The sequence below is a fragment of the Stegodyphus dumicola genome, chromosome 9 (genome assembly GCF_044657685.1).
Source record: "Stegodyphus dumicola isolate Sdum_Otavi_A_Nest chromosome 9, ASM4465768v1".
Classification (NCBI taxonomy): Eukaryota; Metazoa; Arthropoda; class Arachnida; order Araneae; family Eresidae; genus Stegodyphus; species Stegodyphus dumicola.
This window is the reverse complement of record NC_140776.1, coordinates 128,311,077-128,334,845: the sequence shown is the minus strand read 5'-3', so window position 1 is coordinate 128,334,845 and position 23,769 is coordinate 128,311,077. Positions and strand designations below refer to the sequence as shown.

Genomic DNA, 23,769 nt, shown 5'->3' with positions numbered 1-23,769 from the left:
ACAGCAGCGTAGAGCAACGTAACACTACACTACTTAAAAAGACTCTGTAAAAATGTTTCAAAATTTGAAGTTGCAGTGGCTGAACAAAGATTTCTCTTCCGGGAAACTGAAGGTGATTTATATTTTGATACAGAGTAGATGGAAATTTTAGAGAAAACACTTTTATTTCGAGTATGTATACATCCAAGCACGATTCAATTTCTAAAATTAGAAGCGCCGGAGCCTTGAGGAAGGTCAGAAAAATAAGTAAAGAAATTTTAAAAAAAAGTCTAAAAGCTTTCATATTTTAAATTACGCCCAAAGGGGCGTGTTTTGACATTTTGTGTGTTACCTTTATTTATATAATATCACGTTCTTCGCACTTAAACCATAATATTCAGTTCAGGAGCAATATCGCAAAATAATTTTAAAATGAGCATATCTCTAGAATTTCCGATACATAGTTTCGCGCGCTGAAGACAAACTTTTTTTTTTTTTTTTTTTTTATTTCGTACAGTATAGTGATTGCTCGCTTTGAAATCGTTAAGTTTGTTAATCAAAAACTCATTAAAGTTTTTCAGAATATGAAATAGATAATAAAACAAATCCCAAATGCCAAATGCCCATATTCGGGTGGAAACGTACGTTATTCCAAAATTTGATGGTTCTAGGTTCCGTTGCTTTATCTCAATGCGAGAAACATATATACATTTATGCAGATTCTTTATTATCTAATTTCTTTAAATATAATACAGGGCTCTAATATTTGGTGGCAACAATTTGAAAAATGGATCGACATTTACAGTTTTCAACGCAAAATGCCAAAACGAAATTGATAACCCTTCTGGGCTAACGCTCTTGGGGCTACAAAAAAGGAACGAAAAGAAAGTGAATCGGCTATGCCTGCAGTTACATTACGTCGTACGTCATCCACGTCAGAACTTGTATTACATATATATAAAAGGATATGCACTTGATATCAAATAATAAAATGTTCTTAGTTTAAGTTTAAATGTTTGTATATTGAAATCGGATTTATTCCAGGGAAAAGCTAATTGCATTTCATATTCTTTTCCACGTTACAATAAATAATTGCAGCCTCGGGGAAAATGGAAAGTTTTTTTATTGTTATTAGTGATAATAACAGTATCATATCTTTTGTTTATTATTATTAGCCACAATAGTGAGCAGCGTGAAAATTTTTTTGGCTTTCTCACTTTTTAATATTTTGAAAACTGGCCTGCTATGAATAGACGTTTTTGCCAATCGGCGGCGAATAAGATCTCTTCTAAAAGCACGTTATTGAACACAGCATTAAGCTAATCATTTAAAAAATAATTTTCACTGGGGTGCTTAACTTTTCATATCAAATGTTGTTTTATTCCACAATTACAAAAGAAACACATATCTAACACCCTATAAATGGTCGATTGCAAAATTTGTGACTCCACTTCTTGTGTACATTATCATCTGCTCTAAAGATAATATATAACTGTTGCGATGAAGTTTTGTAGTAATATATAGACTAGCTTCCATGTCATTCAACAATAAAAATTTTATTTTATTACTTAGTGACATTGTACATTAGTTTTATTTACGGGGAAAAAAATATATTTGTAAGATATTTTGTCTTATTTTTTATTTATTGATTTAAATTATAAATGCTTTAATGTTATTCTCATATGTTCGACGTCTTACTTAGTAATACTGCACACTTATAAGTTTTCAGATTGCATTTTCGTTTGTTCCCCTAATAAAATATGTACGGCTTGCAATTTCCGTGTTGAAAACAAATCCAGTTAATTTTCTGTTCCCTCTCTATGCAGGCAAAATTAATATTAAGTATTGGGATATTAAAACTCTCGGTTGTGAACGGAGCAGTCGCACTTAAAAGAACGAAGCAATTTTATTTTCGTGCAAAAATGAAATCCTTGTGATCGTGAATTTATTTCTCTACACCCGGCGGTGATATTGGCGATGAAATGAGTTTCAAATTCGATCTGGCAACCCCCGTGGGCAGGTGGGAAGCCAGTTCGGCGGCGTCAGTTCGAGGCTGAACAGGTCATCCACCGGGAGTCGTTGGAAATTCTCTTTAAACGGACAGCGCTTGATTAAATAGTGTGCGAGAGGAATTTCCATCTTTTTGAATTCCGCAGCAAACGATTTGTGTGTTCTTAGCAGATCATTGTATTTCATGTGAAAGTTTCGTTTACGTTTGCGAGTTTCTTCGAGAGCGTGCCTGACAGTGGTTTCCAAGGCAACCGGCCAAAGCTGCAGAGCGATGTTAAGTCGTAAGCCTAACACACGACGCTCGCCCTCGTTCGGGGATCGCCCTAGGCTACGCGGGGCGCTCCGCCAGCGGTAGCCGCCACTTCGTTCCTTTCAGTGGTCTTCTGTTACTGAGCGAGTATGGCGCTTAGTGCAGGAATTCTGGAACGAATTCACCATGCTTCCATTCCTTGTGTATTATTTATTTTGTGTTTCCTGCTAACTTGTGGATACTCTTACGATGTGTATGTGAAACCTGAGGACAACAAATTAGGATACGTGTTCTTCAATGCTAGCTTGGGTCCGGGCCGGACGTACCGCCTGGATGCCGATCGGACTCCAGCATATGTCAGACATCTCGTACGTGTAGATCCCAGAAGTGGTGTAATAGTGTTGAGACGGACGCTGAAATGTTCGACTTCTCGACTGGCGAACCTTGCCCCGAACCCTTTTGGTTTTCACGTCGAGTCCAGGAGCTTTCGTCTGAGTGGTTCCGATATCGAATCCGTGATCGTCCCCGTGAGGGTGCGCTTTGGACATCGCACGTGTCCACGCCTTCGCCGACTAAAATCTGTAAGCTATGTTGGGGAAAATGTTGTTTTCCTAACAGTTGGTTCAATTCAAAAGACGAAAGTTCCCAAATCTGCCATCAGTACTTCTGAAGCTCATGTAATAGAAAAAGAGAAAAATGATATAATTTATTTTGGAAACTCTACTGTTACTACAGCTTGCTTCATGAGGAGTCAGTTAATTGCAGACCTAGACAAAACAATCCCAGCTGAAGTTTTGTACCAATGTGACATTCATTTTGGTCAGCCATCAGATATCAGGTATGCGGTAGAAGTGTTTGGATCAGATTTGGTTGCTAGAGAAGAATTTTGTGAAAGTTCTCCTTGGTGGTCAGTTAGTTTTTCGTTTACTCTTTCCTGCCCCTCATTAATTCATGACAGAAGTCCTGAGATAAGCAAGCACATCATGGAAATAAATTTTCACCTTCCCGGGATGTCATTTGGTAATCTGGTTGCAGAAAAGAGAGCAGGAAGAGGCCGACGAGATAATCGAAGAGCAGAAAATTTACCTCCGTACTTTGACAGAGCCTTGTATGTTGTTACAGTACCCGAAGAAAAGGAAAAAGCATATGTAGTTGCTACCATGACAGCTCATGATCCAGAAAAAGATGAAGTAACCTATAGCTTACATGCTGTATTAGATGCAAGAAGCCAAAATATGTTTACCATTGATTCAGTCACAGGTATCATTACAACTACTGCTAGCTTAGATAGAGAATTCATGGATGTTCATTATTTGAGAGTGACAGCTGTTGACAATGGAATTCCGCAGAAGACAGGAACAACCACTTTGCAAATCAATGTCAGCGATGAAAATGATCATGCACCATCATTTGAGCAGAACACGTATGAGGCATCAATACGTGAATCTGCCTCTGTTGGATCTACAGTCGTCACTGTCAGGGCAACTGATCAAGATTCAGGATCCAATTCAGAAATTGAATATAGTATTCTTAATCCCAGCGGTGTCAATGATGTCTTTAGGATAGATTCAAAAACTGGGATTATCACCACAAGAAGTTCTCTCGACCGAGAAACTACGCCATTTTATTCTTTATTGATTCAAGCAAGTGATTTGGGTTTGGTAGTAGATAGAAAAACTGCAACAACTACAGTGGAAATCACTGTTTTAGACGACAACGACAATTACCCACAATTTGCTGAGAAATCTTATACAGTTGAGATATTTGAGGATATTAATTGGTTGAGTAACCCAGTTATTGCTAAGGTTGAAGCAGTGGATTTAGATTCGGCTGTGAATGCAGCTGTGCGCTATTCGTTGATTGGTGGCAATACTCAAGGCCACTTTGTGATTGACAGTTTGAGTGGAGAAATAACTGTGGTCTCTCCTCTCGATTACGAATCAGCTCGAAGTTATCGATTGGTGGTTAGGGCTCAGGACGGTGGATCTCCGGCCAGATCCAATACTACTCAAGTTTTGGTGAAAATCAAAGATGTGAATGATAATGATCCAAAGTTTTATACATCTTTGTTTCAGGAGTCAGTTATTGAAAATGTCCCGATTGGTCATAGCATTGTTAGGGTACAAGCATACGATGCTGATGATGGTAATAATTCATTGCTATCTTATTCAATTCAAGGCAATAGGTATCCTAATATGCCAATTTCTATAAATAAAGATTCAGGTTGGATCTTGACCACCCGTGTTCTCGATCGTGAAGAAAACTCCATGTATGATTTCACAGTTCTTGCATCAGATCATGGCACCCCAGTTAGGTCAGCGACAGCTAGTGTTATTATCAGAGTTCAAGACATAAATGATAATGACCCAGTTTTTGAACCCAAAATATATGGAGCTTCTATTTCTGAAATTGATCCACCAGGGACACCCGTAATAAGTGTCACAGCCACTGATCAAGACGAGGATCCTAGATTAATCTATCAGGTAACAAATGGTAATGTCAGAGGGCGGTTCAATATAATAAGTCAGAATAGGCAGGGCTTAATATCTGTTGCGCAGCCTTTGGATTATCGTTTAGAAAAGCGTTTTGTTTTGACTGTAACTGCTACGGACTCTGGGGGAAGATTTGATACTGCAACTGTTTACATCAACATTACAGATGCCAACACTCACAGGCCTATTTTTGAGCACACACCTTATACAGCCAGTGTTCCAGAAGATTCTCCAGTTGGAACAACAGTATTGGTAGTGGAGGCATCCGATGGTGATGTGGGAGAGAATTCTCGTATAACTTATTCTATGGATGAAGATGTCCCAGAATTCCGAATTGATCCTGCTACCGGAGCTGTGGTCATGACGAGATTGCTGGACAGAGAAGAGATGGCTGGTTACACCATAGTGGTCACTGCCATGGACAATGGCTCTCCTCCACTAGCTGACACTACAAATGTAGAAATAGAAATTTCAGATGTTAATGATAATCCCCCTAATTTTGATCCGAACTCTTATGTGAGTGCGGTTAGTGAAGATGCTTTAATAGGTACTAGTGTACTTCAAATATTTGCAACTGATAAAGATTTGGGACTAAATGGTCAGATAAGATACACTTTCACGGGTGGCGACAACGGAGACGGTGCATTTCGCGTGGATCCGACGTCTGGCATCATAAGAACGAATCGAATCTTAGATCGAGAATCTGTATCGCTGTATAATCTAGTTGCCTATGCTGTAGACCGAGGTTCGCCATCTCTCTCGACTTCTGTAACCATAACAATTTATGTTGAAGACGTAAATGACAATCCACCACGATTTGAATCTGATAAGTTAAAGTTGACCATTCCTGAAAACAGTCCTATTGGTTCAACTGTGGGCGAGGTGAAAGCGCATGATCCAGACGAAGGTCCCAATGCTGAAATTCAATACAGCATTGTTGGTGGACCAGATGCAGATTCTTTTAATCTCGTATCTAGGCCAGGAGAAGCAGCTGAGCTCACGACTCGCATAGAGCTGGATTATGAATCCCGCATTAAAAAATACAGTGTCATAGTGCGAGCTTCTTCTCCTCCTCTGAGGAACGATGTGGATGTAGAAATTCATGTCACAGATGTTAATGACAATGCTCCTGTCTTAAAAGATTTTACAATAATGTTCAATAATTACAAGAATTACTTTCCTGTGGGGCCCATTGGGAAAGTACCGGCTTTTGATGCAGATGTTACTGACCATTTGAGATATAAAATAGCTTCTGGAAATAATGCAAATCTCCTTATTCTCAACGAGACAACTGGGGAAATCAAGCTCAGCCCAAGCCTCAACACAAATGTTCCAATCCATGCTGTTATGGAAGTCAGTGTATATGGTAAGTTTTTTTTTTAAATAATTTTTCCTTTTTATATTTGAATTTTAGTTTCTTGGTAAGTTGACGAAATCTGATAGCAGTTTCTTTTATCCTAAATTAGAGTAGTGGAAAGGTGATGTGTCTCCTAAACTGTGACTTATAAAATATACTTTTTAAGCTGTAAATAAAATTTTAAAAACTGGTTTGGCAATATGAGTTCATCATATTTTAATTAATCAGCGAAATTCATACAAAATTCCTAGTGCCAGACCTACAACCATGCAGCCAGCCTATTCTCTTGGGACTGAACCGTGGGCCAAATTCCCAGCATTCAGTGGTCTTAACATCTCAACTACTGTTCATTCTTTCTCCCAAGATTAAAATATTGCACTCTGATCCAATTTTTGAAATGCCAGTTCAAAACATACAGAGAATAAACAAAATTTTCACAAATTCTTATAGCAAGCAGCATGATAAAAAATGTTTTTTTTTTCATATTGAAATATAAAAAAAATGTTTTTTTTTTCATATTGAAATATGAATTTTATAAATTATATTACAGATTTCTTGGGATATGTTATTATCTAATATGGTATATCTAAAAGTTAGACCTTGTATGAGAAAAGAGTGGCGAGTTTAATACACATTATTTCAGTTGAATGGGCTAAACATGTGATTTTCATTCATTTTAATTGAAGCACGTAATACTTAAGCACAGTGGGGAAAAATAGTTTAGATCTTATATAGCAGGAATTTCATCTTCATCAGTTCCAAATTCCTTCTGTTTCATTTCCTGGTAAAATTTTTGGTGAAAATGTTCACAAACACAAATGTTCCATATGATGTAAAAACCTTGAAATTAAACATCACATACTACATAGAGAAAAATAAACCTGCTGTGTTGGAATAAACTTGATGCAGAAATAAAACTATTATTGCTGCTTAAATCTATTTTATTTAAAAAGCTGTTTTTTTCAATAACTAAAAACTCCTATTCTGCAGAAATTCTATTGAGTTTTATTAGAAAAGGCAATAGTTTTTGGGGTATTTCCATTTCATAAAAATGAATTGTCATATGATATAATTCTCAACCATAAGAAGTGCTCCTGATTTTTTGGAGCTAAAACAATGAAATAATATATGAAAAATGGAAAATTTTTGCAGCCCTATTTTAAATGCAAATTTTGATTAGTATGGCATAAAAATTGTTTAAATTGTGCAACAATGAAGTTTTGATAACATGCAATTTAATTAATGCAGGTAGTCATAATTTAATATTCCATTCTCTCAGGAGTGAGGAGACAATTTCTGTGACCAGTAAATTATTGTACATTTTGAAATACTTTAAAATCTTTGATCACTAAATAATATTTCACTAAAGTGTGGTATATTTCTCATAGAACATACTCTCAACTTTTGAGTCATTTTGAAATATCTTTGAATGATTTTGAAAAAGACACATTATATTTTAACATGCAATCACAACACTAGTGGTCAAGTGGATAAGGCCACTGAATGCTGAGAATTTGACCTGAGTTCGATCCCAGATGAACAGGCTGGCTGCTTAGTTAGTTTTTGTGCCTTTCCACATGGGCAATATGTAGGACTGGTGCTAGGCATTTTGATGCTTAGTGAGTGCAATGTCTGCAGGCTCTAAATTCTGCTGTCTCCCTAAATTAAAAAAATCTTGCCTTCACCAAATATTGCTGAACAGTGCCTCTCCTAAAATCTAAAACTTTTCCCATAACTAAATTTTGTTGCTCAGTGCTTCTCTAAATTCTAAAACATTTGCCGCTTCTAAATTCTGCTGCCAGGTGCAGTTGCAGTGGCTCTGGCACCGGCCTTGGTGATGTCAATATAAACAGTTGCTCTTTAAAAGCCTTCTATAAAGGCATTCATTCATATGTGCATTGCTATATTCAAATTCAAAGAATTTAACTTTACTGTGCAGTAAATTCTTCCAATTAATATTACTCTGAAGTTTTCTGTAATGCATAATAGAGCAGGAGAATACTGAAATGCAAAATAAATGTAAGAGTATGAGTACATTGAAATGCAAAAATAAATGTAAGAGTATGAGTGCATTGAAATGCAAAAATAAATGTAAGAGTATGAGTGCATTGAAATGCAAAAATAAATGTAAGAGTGCATTGAAATGCAAAATAAATGTAAGAGTATGAGTGTATGCAAAATAAATGTAAGAATATGAATGCATTGAAATGCAAAATAAAATCTCCAAAGATATTTTTTCCTCCCTTAACTGTGCCCTTTAGATGTTGGGAGAGGAGAATTATTCCGACTTTTATATTCTTTCTTCCCTCTTCCTTTCTCCAAAACATAGAAATTCAGATACTTACGTGTTAATAGAGAAAAAGCCAAAATTCGCCAAAAAGGAGCGAGGAGTTGCCAACTTTGGCACCACAGCACAAATTAATGATCGTATGCAACCGTATGACATCGCTAAGTTTTATAAGCTGCAGTTTCAAGAACGAAATTTTTTTTTTCGAAGTTTATAGTTCGATTATGGATTTTTCAATCATGAACAGCAAAACTCGATTAGCGGATTTCGTGTGGCGGTAGAAAATTGTAGCTCCTTGTAAGAAAGCCTTCGAAGCTACATTTTCCTTCCGAAATAAAGAAAAACTAATTGTATCGAATTACCGCCAAAAAGTCGGCCATTCCTCCGTTAACACCTGAGTACCGAAAATCATTGTTAAAAAGAGTATTTATTCATTGTTAAAAAAAGTATTTATTCATTGTTAAAAAGTTCAGATGTAGCAGTGGATACCAGAATGATGATAGACAATCAATATACCAGATGAATGAATGAATGTCTGTCACAATACACTGAGCCACAGATTCTGAAAGTTAATAAGGATCAGAAAGTTTTTAATAGGGAACTGGATATTTATTTATAGCCATACATTATCGAAACTACTGAACTGGAAAATTCTTGAGTCGTACCCTCTGGATAGGAAGTAATTGTAAAAATTATTATGATCTGTAAAATAATAACACATTTGTGATTTAATTAACAATTATTATAATTATTTTTAATGCTAAAATGGACTTTTATGTTCTTTGCTCGTAAAATCTAAAATTATATCTCGGTGCATGTAGGTATTTTGCAAGTAATGTGTGTAAAAGATCAATGACTTTAAATAGCAGTTAATTCCTCAAAATGTCATTTTCAGCAGGAAGCTGAACCGACGCACATTCGAAGGAAGGTACATAAAATTTGCTTTTTTTATTAATTTATATATATCTGTTAGCAAAACAAGATTTTAAATAAAAATTCAGTTCTCCCTTCAAGACAATGATTGTGTGTGAAACTAGTAATATATTTGTTCTTTTGGCAAAAGGGAAGGGATATTTCTATAAAATAATTAAAATGTTCATGGGAGGTACCAAAATGGGGGGGGAGGGGAGAGGGGAAACTGGAAAAGTTGCAAAAAGTATTGGTGTTAAGCTATACACCAGACAGATTTTTTGGAAGTGCATTGTAGCCTGTTTAATTTTGATTCTCTGCGGTTAAAAGAAAATAACCTGGAAGTCCTAATAAGAATTTTTGCGGTCGATAGCCATTCAAATGAAATTCAATGAAAATTTTAATGTTATTTTGAACTTTTCGGTTAACGGGTGTCTACCATTGGCGCTTAAGCGTCAAATAACGAGTAATTAAGACAAAAGCAACAACATCATTTTTGAGTAAGCGGGATGCGTATGTATCGATCTAGTAATCTTCCTTCCAAGATTTTCAGCATTTTGTTTTTTACCTTATTTTGACGATATGTTTCAAATCGGCAGTAGTTGCCCCTATAAGTTTAATAGTGATTTTTTATAATGCTGAATGTGCATAATATTCTCGATGTTGTTTATTTATGGATTCATTTTTTATTTCTTCATTTTCTAATACTGGAAAAAAAAAAGTCATATCGGAGGAATTTTATGTGCGTTGATTGCATATAAAACGGACGTAAATATCAACTAGCATTGAAAGCACGCATTTTTGTTGCACAACGTAAAAAGAAATAACCATTTAATTCTTCTTTGTTTTGTACACTCGATAGTTTTTATTTCCGTGATATTCAACATCAAAGTAAAAAATATTAGCAATTTCGATTTTGAAAGAGTGGAAGGCTTGAATATTTCGTAAAGTTTTTGTCCACCAGTATGGAAAACTTATTCTACTTAACGAACCTAATATCTATTAGGTTACAATTTTTATTATTACATAATGAAAAATGTTCCTTGCTTTGAGGAAAAACAGCAGCACTTACAGCCACCCAATTTTGAACACACACAGTACTCCACTCGAACATGTGCATCTTTAAGCCCGAATTCTGAATTTCGAATTAAAAACAAAATCATTTCATATTTTATGCGGATTTAATGAACATTTGCTAAAGCTCAGCGATTTAAAAGCTTTATGTTGGCAATCTGGAAAGCGTAGGATATTTATACGTCAGATTTACTTAAAAATTCTATGTGGTATATAAAAGAAGTGTGTTGCCACTTAACAAAACGCAATATATTTGTCGTTTGAATTTAATCGCCTTGAGGAAAAACGACGGCACCTTGAGCCACCAAATTTCGAACACATATAGTCTTCCATATATATATATATATATATATCCTTTTTCGATCAAAGAATTTATAATAATATTTCAGCAGCAGAAAATGTCTGCTTTTTCTTTTTATAAATGTAAAGGAGTAGTAATTCCAAAATTCTAATATGAGCTTGAAGGAAGAAAAAGTAATATAGGGTCAAGCATCATTGGTGAATCAAAATAGTGGCCGATGTTGCTGTGTAGAAGGAATTATTTATGTTGCAATTTTTTCTGAAAGCCGAATTTTAGAAATTTTTTAATCTTAAAAAACGAAGTTTCATTCAAAACTTATTCTAGTTAACGAACCTAATATTTATTAGGTTACAATATTATTATACAATGAAATATGTTCCTTGCTTTGAGGAAAAACAGCGGCACTTAGAGCCACCCAGTTTTGAACACACGCAGTCTTCCGCTCGAACATGTGCATCTTTAAAAGCCCGAATTCTGAATTTTGAATTAGAAACAAAATTATTTCATATTTTATGCGAATTTAATGAATGTTTGCTAAAACTCGACGATTTAAAAGCTTTACGTCGGCATTCTGGAAAGAGTAGGATCTACTTTATGTGAAATCTACTTTAAACTTCTCTGTGGTATAAAAGAAGCGTGTTGCCACTTAGCAAAATGCAATATATTTGTCGTTCGAATTTAATCTCATTGTGGAAAAACGGCGGTACCTTGAGCCACCAAATTTTGAACACATACAATTCTCCATATCTATATCCTTTTTCGATCAGAGAATGTATAATAATATTTCAGCAGCAGAAAATGCTCTTTCGTTTTATAAATTATATGTAAAGGAATAGTAATTTCAAAATTCTAATATGAGCTTGAAGGAATAAAAAGTTATATGGGGTCAAACATCATTGGTAAATCAGGTAGTGGCCGATGTTTCTGAGTAGAAGGAATTATTTTATTGTAATTTTTTCTAAAGGCTGACTTTTAGAAATTTTTTAATCTCTAAAAAACGAATTTCCCCTTCTCCACAAGGAATATTTTTTTTAACGCCTGAATCTTCTTGTCAATGTAAGAAATAATATGTACTTAATGCCGTATTTCTTCGATTCTACATGATTTTTTTTTTTTTTTTTTTCAAATATAAGTATTACTAGAAACTAGGTGCCTTAGAATCCATAGAAGTTTCAGATTCGTAGATTTGTTTGGAATTACTCATTATTTTCAAGCAATAAGTATTACAGATTACTAATGTAAATAGGAATATTACTATTGTTAATGGATGAATATCGAAAAAAAAATTTATAAAATGTGTTTTAACATTTTTAGTTATTCATCATTTATTTTCTAAAAAGCAATGCTTTTTTCGTATCATTATTACCCAAATTAAAGAATCGAAAAATTCCGGAAGTGCGATAGTTTAGTAACAGAAATAAGTTTAATAGAAATAAGTTTTTAGATAAGTTTCGTAACAGAAATAAATATCTAATCCAGAGGTTCGCAACCCGAAGAAAATTCTACTGGGGAGATTTTATAGTTTCCGGGGAAGAATCAGTCAGCCTTAATTTCAGTTTATGAATATATAAAAAACAGAATTTGCTTTTTTATTAAAGGTTTGGTATTTATTGCTTTTTATTAAAGTTTTGGTTTTATTAATATTTTCTTTACTTTTTGTTGTTTAATTCATAAAACACATTACAAAATAAAACTAAATGGCTGTATATAATTGTATATTTCAAGTTTTGAAAAAGGAGGGATGATTTTTCTAGCGATGATGGAAGAGATATATGGATAAAATAGGTTGAAAACCACACGTCTAGTTATTTACACAGCGTAGATAAAATTGAAATATATATATATATTTCTAATGGCAACGCAAAATACAATAAGAAGTTCAAACACTGAACATAACAGAAGCGATTGAAAGTAATTACCAAAGACAGTATTTGGCACACTAGTATCGGGTGGTCTCGGAGGCATAACCAAGAAGTGCTCCAAAGCGACGAAGGAGGATTCTGTTTCATGGGTTCCATAGGATCATAGAGTGGGCAAAATGATTGGACAAATAATACCCATTTGGTAAAGACATTCTCCCAGGCAGTCGTGGTTTGTCGAAAAAGCTCCAGAAGAGCCACAGCATCACGTCGGGGATATTTTGGCAGGCAAGCGAGTTCTTCAGCCTTCCATTGCTTTGTTTTAATGATATCCAACAAATTCAAATGATATCCTTGTTTCATAGACTGTTATATGCTTATCTTAGAGTGATAAGATATATCTGAGTTTATTGATTGTAATAATGATGCACCTGTTCATGCAAGGAAATCTGCTTGTTCGTTTCTATAGATGCCGCTGTGTCCAGGGATCCACTGTGCTCTAATTTTTCTGCAATAGACTTCGGACTAATTCTCGGCACTTACGAACTTCTGTTGATATGGGGATTTCTAAAGAGCCAATGGCTTGAATTACTGCTTTTGAATCTGATAGCAGAACAGCATTCTCGAATTTATTATGTAATGTTAATTCTAAGAGCAGTTTCGAATTTATAATGCAATGTCTTACTTATAAGTGTCTCGAATTTATAATGCAATGTCTTATTTATAAGAGTCTCGAATTTATAATGTAATGTTAATTCTTTCAGGGCAATTCTAAAAGCCTCCACCTCGCTATCAAATGCATTTCGGTGTTTTTCCCAACAAAGGTATAGAAGGAAAAAAAGGCTAGAATAAACCCCCGAACCACAGACATTAGATCATCACTATATCATCCGTCTATATAAACGTACACCCAGTTTATACAGACTCATTCTGGTATTTAGCTTTAATGGTGTTCAGAGCAAGGCATTTTAAGACCTCTGTACAGAGCCGGATTTAGACTTGATGAGACCATGGAGCAGTTTATAAGTCTGCTATACTATATTTAATCTATATTTAAAATTTTTTGGGGGCCCTAAGCTTTAGCTTGTGTAGCTTATATGCAAATCCTGCACTGCCTCTGTAGATGTTTCATTCTTGGTGACTGGTGTTCTTAAAAATTTTTTCTTTTCCATGGAAGAATTTAACATTAGTTGGCAATAACGTTAGTTTTTCAAGTAATACATGCAATTTGGTACATTATGCCTGGTAATCTTCATGTTAGAATTTAAAAAATAGTTTTGTTTGGCACGATAAAATCTAATAGCTGAATCATATTAAGATTGTTTAATAATAACTTCATATCTGTGCGTTTAAGATGTATAATACTTGGAGTTAAAATTCTTCTAAGCATCAGCTCGAGGAATATAATTTTTAACAATGAGAAATATTATAAAGAGAAAAATATAAGATTAAAACATATCAAGTCAGGTTAACGAAAAATCGCTCGAAAGCGTCCGCTAATAAATGCAGTTTCGGTTTTCATAATTTAAACAGAGTTTCTACAAATGAGTGAAAATATATGATTATATGGGAGTGCAATCGCTCATGTTTATCTCACATGCTTACGTTTTTAGCATTAATATACGATTACTAAGCACAGTGTTGGTATACCTGACATTCTTACGCGTATACGCATGAATATGTTATTATTGAACGTACAGAATGTGAAGGAAGTTTAAAAAATAACCATATATGCAAGAACAACTGATTATTTAATTGAAAAAGAAGTGGCAACAGCAAAACAAAAAGTTTTTTCAAACAATTTGATAAGTTATTATTTTTCCATAGCGTTCTGAAAAAAGGAAATAAATAAAGGTTACATAAAATTTGAAGACTGACGACAAACACTTTTTCAAGCCTTTAAGCAAATCTTTTGTCTTCTTATATAATATGCGAAAGCTTTCTTAACAAACTTGTGGGTCAGATAGGTCTATTGTTATACACCCAGTTTCAGTGATCCCGTAAATGGAGAACATCAACAGGTTGATGGTGCTTCTTTATTTTAGAACTAGCGTAGAATTTATTATTTTTCCCTACTCCTGTTAAAGCTATCAAAGATGCTTCCTTTGTTTATAGAATGCGTGTATATTGAAACTGTTGAGTTGAATGAACTGTGCATTGATGCTTGAATTCTTACTTTTCCAAAAATGAAGTATTTAAGCTTTATTAAAGAATACAGATATTTTAAACTAAAAGTAGTTTAGTAGTAGCATGGAAATTTTGTACTTAAAGTATAGTAGTATTCTGTACCTATAGTAGTAGTAATACATATTCTTAACTGAAACTTCAATTATACGTTTTTGTCATTTACAAGTCTTTTCCAAGCAGAACCTTAAAAGACGTATAAACTTACATATGCAGTGAAAGAACTCACAAACGGTGTTTCACTGTACATGTAAGTATGCGCAATAAATTCCCGATTTGCCAACGTAATACACATTGGGAACTACGTATATGATTTTAAAATCATGGTTCAGCTGAGGGTTATTAAAAAGAAACCACAGAAAAAAAAAAAAAAAAAAAAAAAAAGAGAATCATTCATATCGTTTAGTTAACAGAAAACTCATATAAACTGTTTACCTGTGTTTCAAAAAGAATATGACGCAGATAACGGAAGAATCTTTAGGAATATAAGAAACGGTATTCTCGCAACATATGACCTGTCGTCCATGAACTATGATCTAAACCAGGGTTTCTTAATTTTTTTTTTTCACTCGCGACCCCTTTTTATCACTGAGATTTTTTCACGACCCTCAGGACCCCGTAATATTTACAAAAATTTTGTGGGACCCCATAAGTATTGCGCAAATCCGACACACACATGAGTGAAACTGCCAATTTTTTTACTTGTACTGTAATATACTACTCTGCAGTTTTAGGTCATTAACTTTAATTTCTAATTTTAAGACATAGAAGAATGTGAAAATTTTAAATAAGTAACAGACGAAATGAAAGCGTCGCGTACAAAGCAAGGAAAATAAACGTTTATATTATAAAAAGAATCCGTCGAAACGTTTCGTTTTTTTTTTTTCCTTAGTCTGTATTGTCTTATCTTTACCTATTTTCAGATGCATTGTGTAAAAATATTTGGTAATTGTAAAATTATTAAAATAAGTTTAAGAAACATGAAAACTGCTGAAATTTTTGGCGACCCCCTGCTGTAGGTCCCGTGTCGCGACTCACAGTTTAAGAAACTGATCTAAACTAGTGATAATATTAACATGTTAGATCGCACTAAAAGCAACGGTACATAAATAAATAAATGAATAACTACAAAAAAACGAATACGCATTATTTTTATTACATTACTAGAAGATTATTACAGTATTAATACAGTATTAATAATATATATTATTATAGTTGTAGAGATATTAGGTATTTTTGGAAGCAGGAGAAATGAAAATTGATCAAACGCCTTCGCCTGGAATCGAACCACGGACCTCTGGAATACCGGCCCAGCTTGCAGAACTACTACACCACGAAGGCACGCTAGGAAGGCGGGAGAAATACCTTATATACTCTCCCTTTTAAAGGGCGACTGGGGTTTTTAGGGGACCCAATCGCCAAATCTGGGTGTGGAGAATCATCATCCAACACCCTTTCAGTTCGAGCGCCACTGTAGAGACATTAGGTATTTTTTTGGAAGCAGAAAAGATGAAAAATTAGCAAACACCTTCGCCGGGAATCGAACCACGGACCTCTGGAATGCTGGCCCAGTGTGCAGACCACCACACCACGAAGGCATGCCAAGAAGGTGGGAGAAATACCTTATGTACTCCCCCTTTTAAACGGCGACTGAGTTTTTTAGGGGATCCAGTCGCCAAATCTGGGTGAGGAGAATATCATCTAACACCCTTTTAGTTCGGGCGTCACTGTAGAAACATTAGGATTTTTTTTGAAAGCAAGAGAGATTAATTTGTTTGCCATTAAAGATAAACTAAATGCAATGATAAAAAAAGCTCGAGCTAATAATCAAAGAATTGGATAATAAATAATATTTTAAGCTTTTTACAGCTTTTAGAGAGTTTTTCTAACTGAAAATAATTTGAAAATAAAAGAAAAACTAGCATCCGACATTAAATTTCATGGTTTTTCATTGATAAATAATTTCAATTTGTATTTTCCCGACAATTATGAAAACGAAAATTGGATTAGAAATCCATTTTGTTCAAATGTACCTGAAATTTTATCTCTTGAAGAAAATGAACAATTGATAGAAATTTCCTGTGAACTGAAGATTTCAAAAAGAACACACTTGTTAACTTTTGATGAATCGAAAAAAAGAATTTAAAGGCATTTCAAATAAAGCTATTAAAATTTTATCGCCTTTATACATAACCTATTTGTGTGACAAGAATTTTCTTCCACGTTATATTTGAAAAATAAATACAGAACAAAATTAAAGGTGGATCCTAGTTTACGGTTAAAATTAAATAAGACCAGACATAAGAAAATTTATTTCTCTTAAACAGGCACAAATTCTACACTTAATTTTAGAATTAAAGTACTATAACTTGAATTTCGATAATTAAAATGGTAAACAATTTTTAATCTAATATTTTTATGTGTGCATATTTAATACAATAGCGAATAATTGTACCAATGCCAAAATATATATTTTTTTAACATTTCTATTGAGAAATTGAAAAAAAGCTTTTCAATTTTTGTATAGATGTACGGGTTAGTCAAAAGGTTGAGAACCGCTGGTTCATTATTTTTTTTTTATGACTCGGGGCTTACAATCGTCTTCTCAATTTAGGTAATGTTATCTCAAATTTGTTTTTGATGCAAGGCAACAGTAAAGGACTCAAACTATGATTTGTAGATTGTTATCCTGTAGTGCTGTACTACGAAAACAACACGAATGATTTAGTGGTTAGATTTTCTAATGCGACCCACTTATGTCGCGATGAAATACTGTTTTATAACGAAGATCAGAAGCGGATGGGTTTGGTTTCACTACCTTGACCAACTTGGGAAAGGTGACGGAAGTTTTTTGCAATTTATCAATCGTTTGTCATTGCACGGGGGTCTCATGTCATGAAGGCTCAAATGTGCCGGCAATGTTGTGAAGTTCTGTGCCATTAGGAAAGCAACCTTCATCAAGACTGCCGAGACACTCATGTGAAGGTTCTCATGCATCTTGGTGAACATTCGCGATTTTGAAAAATCATGCTGGCGCATGTTTTCATGTTGATCGTATCTCTCCAAAACACAAGATTACCCTAACATAAAGGCACAAAGGGGCTGGCAGTATACACTGGTGTGCAAAAATTAAGGACGAAGTCGAAAAATTAGCATATCAGCTGAACGAAGAGGCAGAGCGGACAGAAAGACCAATCAGGAGATTAAGTAAGGTGCTGTACGGTAGCACATGCGCAGATATGCTGGTAGACGTAATGGGGGAGTTTAGTTTAGTTTAGTTTACGAGTATGCTGCAACCCTCCTGGCCGACAGTAATCGGCCTCATGGTTAACGCAGCACACCCGACGCAGAAAAACAACAACAAAATAATAATAATAAAATAAATAAATCAATAAATAAAAGATTAAAATATTTAAAGTCCTATTCCTATGATAGTCTTATTTTCATTCACAATCCTCATAATTTCTGTTGCATAGCTATTCAAGAATTTTCTTTTTTCAATTACATTTTGATCATTTATTTTTCAAAATCTCGTCCTCACACTCTCGGTCAGTTTACATTCTTCCATAAAATGAGCTGCATTTCCGTACTTCCCACAAGCCAAGCATTGATCATTGCCCTGGAGATTAAATCGTTTTAAATAGGCCGGGAATCTAACATGATCCGTGATAACTTGAATAGTATCTATATTATTAAATAGATCCATTTTTCTTTTTATGGTCAAAATCCTCAAGTAACCCTTATTTTTATTTGAACCATTCCTTTCCCGAGCCCATTTCTCAATTATACTTGCTTTCATTTTTCTCAAGGTAATTCTTCTGGAATCATTAATAGTCTCATAAATATCACCCTCTCAAGGGCAGCCCAGGAATCATCCCTCGAACATCATTGAAAGGGACAGGTATGGAGGTGGCGGTGTTCTCGTTTTGGGGAGGCATCATGTTTGGTAGTCGTACAGACCTTCACATCTTCGACGCAGGTTCAGTCAACGGGACCCGTTATTGTAACGAGATTCTTCTTCCATATGTGCGTCTTTTTAGAGGCACTATGGGTCCGCAGTTCCTTTTCATGGACGACAATGCACCATGTCATCGCACAGTAGCTGCCGAACAGCTCTTAGAGAGTGAGGATATTGAACGTATGGATTATCCGACACGATCTCCGGATCTCAATCCCATCGAGCATGTATGGGATTTTCTAGGCAGACGCTTGGCAGCTCGTACTTTACCACCAGTAACGATTCCGAAGCTTCGATTGACGCTGCAAGACGAATAGGCAGCAATGCCTCAACAACTCATTGACACCCTCATTCTCAGCATGGGCAGACGCTGTGAAACCTGCCAGCAGTCAGGGGAGATCATATCCCCTATTAAAGACCGGATGTTTCTTGCTGGACACCCATCACAGGGATGTTTCGGCCTTCAGTTGCATTGCGCTCCGTGCTAGTTTTTCAATAAAGCTTCTTTTTATCCCTCTGATTTCTCTTTTAGAAAGTGTTGCTTACATTACTCATGTCCTTACGCATTGGGGATCTTATGGTATTAAATGTGTTGATTTGAAAAGCTTTTGTACAAAGTTATATTGAAAAAACCGTCTCGTCATTAATTTTTGCACACAATTGTATGAAGTTCGGTGTTAGGAAGAAAGCAACTCTTATCAAGGCTGCCATGACACCCATGTGACTGCCTTAATCTTCCATAAACAGTTGTCTACTTGCATAAAGATGCCGGCATCTTTAATACGTCTTATGACATCATCCGATTGGCGAGACATGAAAATTTTTTGCTTTTATACATTGCAGCGAAGAATGAGATCCAATAATTTTGAATTTGTGACAAGCTAACGACGACTGGATTAAGATGTTGAGTTTAATACTATTGTCATTAGTTTATCTTCCGATTTTATGAGAGTATCATTAATTTTTTTTCTGTGAGTTTATTGCATTTTTGCTGCATGAATTCTGCAATAATAACTGATATTTCATCTCATTGATAGAAGGTAACAAAGCAACGTCATAGTCACCCGCGCTTCGGAAAATTTCCCGAATTCCTGATAACCCCATCCTCCCCTGACAAGGATCAGCTGTGTTTATCATTCTCTCACTCGGCATCTTCAGTGAATGAGGACTTTCCACTTTCTGTCAAATCATTTTTATAGTTTTTCTTTGCCATTTTGTATTGGAAGAGAAAACATTTTAGTATTTCTGAGAAAAGAACTCGTTCATCAACAGTGCGGTCGCCCATTCAATTCAATAAAAGTAGTTCGCTTTCACAAAAGGCCGGCTTTTCTGCAGATCCATTCTGACTTTTTTAGAAAACCCTTTTAACCTCTGTCTCTTTTTCTTTGTCTTCTTTCTTATTTTTGGTCAACTCACAAGATTTTCCTTTCTTCTTTCTTGTCTGTTTCTTTTTGGTGAAACAGGAATGTGAGTGGGAGTAATTCCGTTTGTGGCGCAACCGAAGTGAAGTGAAATGAAAAGAAGTCCATGTAGTCTTACATTTTCGTTTCGAACGTTGTAAATCTTTCCTCCTCTCCGCCCTCATTGGTGATTTCTCGGACACTCGAATGTCATTGTCTGCCATCTGATTCTTTTTTACGAAATTCTCATTATTGTGAGTAAAACAAATGACCTAATCTAGAATGTTATAAATAAAAAAAAAGATGAAAAACTAAGAAAAAGGACATAAAGTCCATTTCTTATTCTTCTTTAATTAAAATCTGCATAGTATTGTCGAGCTGTGCTGTTCTTACGTTCAATCCCTTAACTCAGCATTTTATAAACTTTTTTCAAGTGGAGACCCCCCCCCCCACTTTTATAAATTAGAATGGTTTGCCGACCACTCTACTACTATCCCCTTCGAAAGCAATTTTTTACCTGCACATTTATATTTTTAAAATAAATTGAAATTTATATAATTTTCCAGTAAATAGATGGACATTTTCATTTGTTTTTCATAATTTGAGCCTATTAGAGTTTGATTAATTTTTATTTTATTAACTATAAATAAATATTGATACTCACATTGATGAGAAGGGAGAGTCTGTCGACTCTTTTACAGTTGTTTGTACTCTTTTACAGTTTATGTTTGGATGTATTCGGGTAAGCTTATAAGCTATAGCTATAGCTCTGAAATTCATGCATACATCTAGTCGATTTCGATAATTTGTTTTTATTTGAGTTAGTGATAAAAACGTTTTACCACACAGATACATAGAAGCAAAATGCATTATAATTTTTAAAGCACCATTGTACAGTTCAGTTCATTCCGTTTTCGATAGTAATGAAATCCAGAAATGAACCGTACGTTCTTTTTGAAATTACATTTTAAGACAGATGTCATTTCGGCAATTCAACTAACTGTTCTTTTCCATTCAGGAACACTTTGGTATATTTTCAGTATCGCAATGAAAAGAATCACGAAGCAATGAAAATTCGTTATACACTGACTACCAATAAGTATTTGGACACCTGTGATAGAAAAGTAAAACTAACTTCAAAATCAATAGTTGGTAGAGCCTCCGCGAGAGGTAATTACAGCGTGGATCCTCCGGGGCATACTTTCCACAAGTCTTTGTATGACAGCTAGTGGTATTTTCTTCCACTCGGCTTGGAGAAGACATAGAAGTTCCTTCACCGATTTTGCACGTGTAGTGCACCCCTGAATTCGGCGATGCAACTCGTCTCAGAGGTTCTCGATAGGGTTCAGGTCTGGACTCTGGGCAGGCCAGTCCATTCGACGAACTCCATTGGCACCATACCAAGCCTTGGTTAACGCAGAAACATGACAGCTGGCATTGTCGTCCTGAAAGTAACAGGGGTCCAACCCGTAAAACTGCCACAACGTAGGAAGCACATTGTCATCCAAAATAGTGCAGTAGGCATCGGAGTTGAGCTTACCATGAATGGGGACCAAGGATCCCAGCCCATACCAGGAGAAACACCCCCAGACCATAATTCCACCTCCCCCGAACTTGACTGTTGGCACAATGCATTCTGGCAGAAGACGTTCTCCAGGTAGATGCCAAACCCAGAACCTGCCATCCGAACGGTAAAGGGTGAACCTTAATTCGTCACTCCAAAGAACCCGTTTCCACTGATCTACGGTCCAATTTCGATGTGCTTTGCACCACATTAACCGAGCAACGCGGTTGGACTTTGTGATCAAAGGCTTATGGGCAGCAGCACGACCATGGAAACCAAGCAGATGTGCTTCCTTACGGATGGTATTCATTGAAACAATACTCCCGGATGCCTGTTGAAACTCCTCGCAGATGAGGGCCATCGGTTGGGTGCGGTTCTTCCGAATTTCTCTGAGCAGCACTCGTCGGTCTCTACCTCCCCCCAGTTTCGTTGGTCTGCCGACTCGGGGCACATTCCGACAATCACCGCTCACCTTCCACTTCTTAATCACATAGGCCACTGTCGATTTTGGGTACTTAAGATCGCTAGATATGTTCCTTAAGGATCGGCCACATTTGTGATACCCGATAATTATACCTTTCTCGAAATCAGAGAGCTCCGAACTGCGAGGTATCTTGCATGCGACTAAAGCCCATGCTGTTTCCTACACGATATATACCGGCGGAGTCCGTGACGTACCTTAGGACCGCAGATATCGTCATTTGCATAGGTGTCCAAATACTTATTGGTAGTCAGTGTATTTACCACTTGGAAAATACGTTTCAAACTGGGACCTCAGAGTTTCGAGATATGAACGTATGTCGAGTGGATAATTCTTTTCCAATAGCGATATCATTTTCTGTTGGAAACGATTCCAAGTTTGAAAATATTGCGAAATTTGTGTTTAACACATCTGAACGACAAATCATGTATCCTTTCAGGCACCTTTATTTTTTCATGGACACTGAGAACAATCGGAGAATTACCTTATAGACAGAGATTTGGGAAAATAAGTGATAGGCAACTGTCACGTGTATTGTGCAAACTCAATTTCAGCTGTAAAGCAATGTATGGAGTTAATCTGAATTTTAGTTTTTTTTTTTTTTTTTTTCTTTTCTTTTTTAATTTAAGAGGACCACAAGGGCAGGTTCCTTGAACCAATTGTAACCCTTGAACATTTTTTAAATCATCCAAAATGGCAGATTAATAAGCTTTTTTTAAATATATATTTTTCTGCTAGATGCGAATACTTTTTCTTTTAGTCGTACGATTTTTTGTTTTCCAAATCATTTTAACTATTTAATGAAATAAACATGAATTATATATTTGTGTTAATAGTTTATATGGTTATATGGCACGTATTCGAGAGGTCCGTGGTTCGATTCCCGGCGAGGGCAATGCTCATTTTTCACGTGTCCAGCTTCCAAAAAAACCTAATGTCTCCACATGGTGATTATATGAAATAAAGGGGAGATTTCCGCCCGGCCTCGATAACTGTAGATCGGCCATTGGTAGCTTTTAAAACTGAGTATTATTCTGTAATTAAATTTTTGGAAGTCCGTAATTCTAAAAATGCTTGAATCACAAAAACAACGCTTGGATCTTGCGTATGGTGATTGTCTTTTCTTCATTCTATAGTGAAAGAAAGAAGTAAACCAATTTCGGACGGGCCGAAAATCCCTACATGATTCTATTGAAAATCTTAGAATTTTTAAAACTGAGTATTATGCTGTAATTAAATTTTTGACTAAAGAAGTTCGTAATTTCAAAAATGCTTGAATCACCAAAACAACGCTTGAATCGTGTGTATGGTGATTCGTCGCCTTCTCATTCTGCAGTGAAAGAAATGATTAAAGCGATTTCGCACGAGCCGAAAATCCCTAAAATATGATTCTCTTGAAAGTCGACCGTTATGGACATTGTCATGAGAAAGTGCTATTCGTTTTTGAGTGGAAATATTGAGTGATAGGAGATTTAAAGTCAAGGAGGTGCAATCACGATTGGATCTAACTAAAACAATTATTTTGCGCATAAACATCTTCATTTGTAAGATGAGTATCCCGACTTTTTTCAGCAATTCAGAAAAGCAGCCCATCAGTGCAATTCAAAAACAGCAGTGTGGGTTTAAGCACTTCGTTAGCCCTTCTTACAGCCCAGATTTAGCTT

General features: G+C 35.5%; 1 protein-coding gene across 2 annotated transcripts in view; it reads left to right on the top strand.

Moving 5' to 3' along the window:
- The first annotated feature begins 2,023 nt into the window (after window positions 1–2,023).
- stan (Protocadherin-like wing polarity protein stan) overlaps window positions 2,024–23,769 on the top strand; it is a 602,571-nt gene continuing 580,825 nt past the window's right edge. For both annotated transcript variants that reach the window (XM_085824086.1, XM_085824085.1), the window contains exon 1: window positions 2,024–6,097. In XM_085824086.1, the coding sequence (XP_085680212.1) occupies window positions 2,389–6,097 (3,709 nt within the window). In that variant the 5' untranslated portion in view covers window positions 2,024–2,388. The remainder of the gene's footprint in view (window positions 6,098–23,769) is intronic.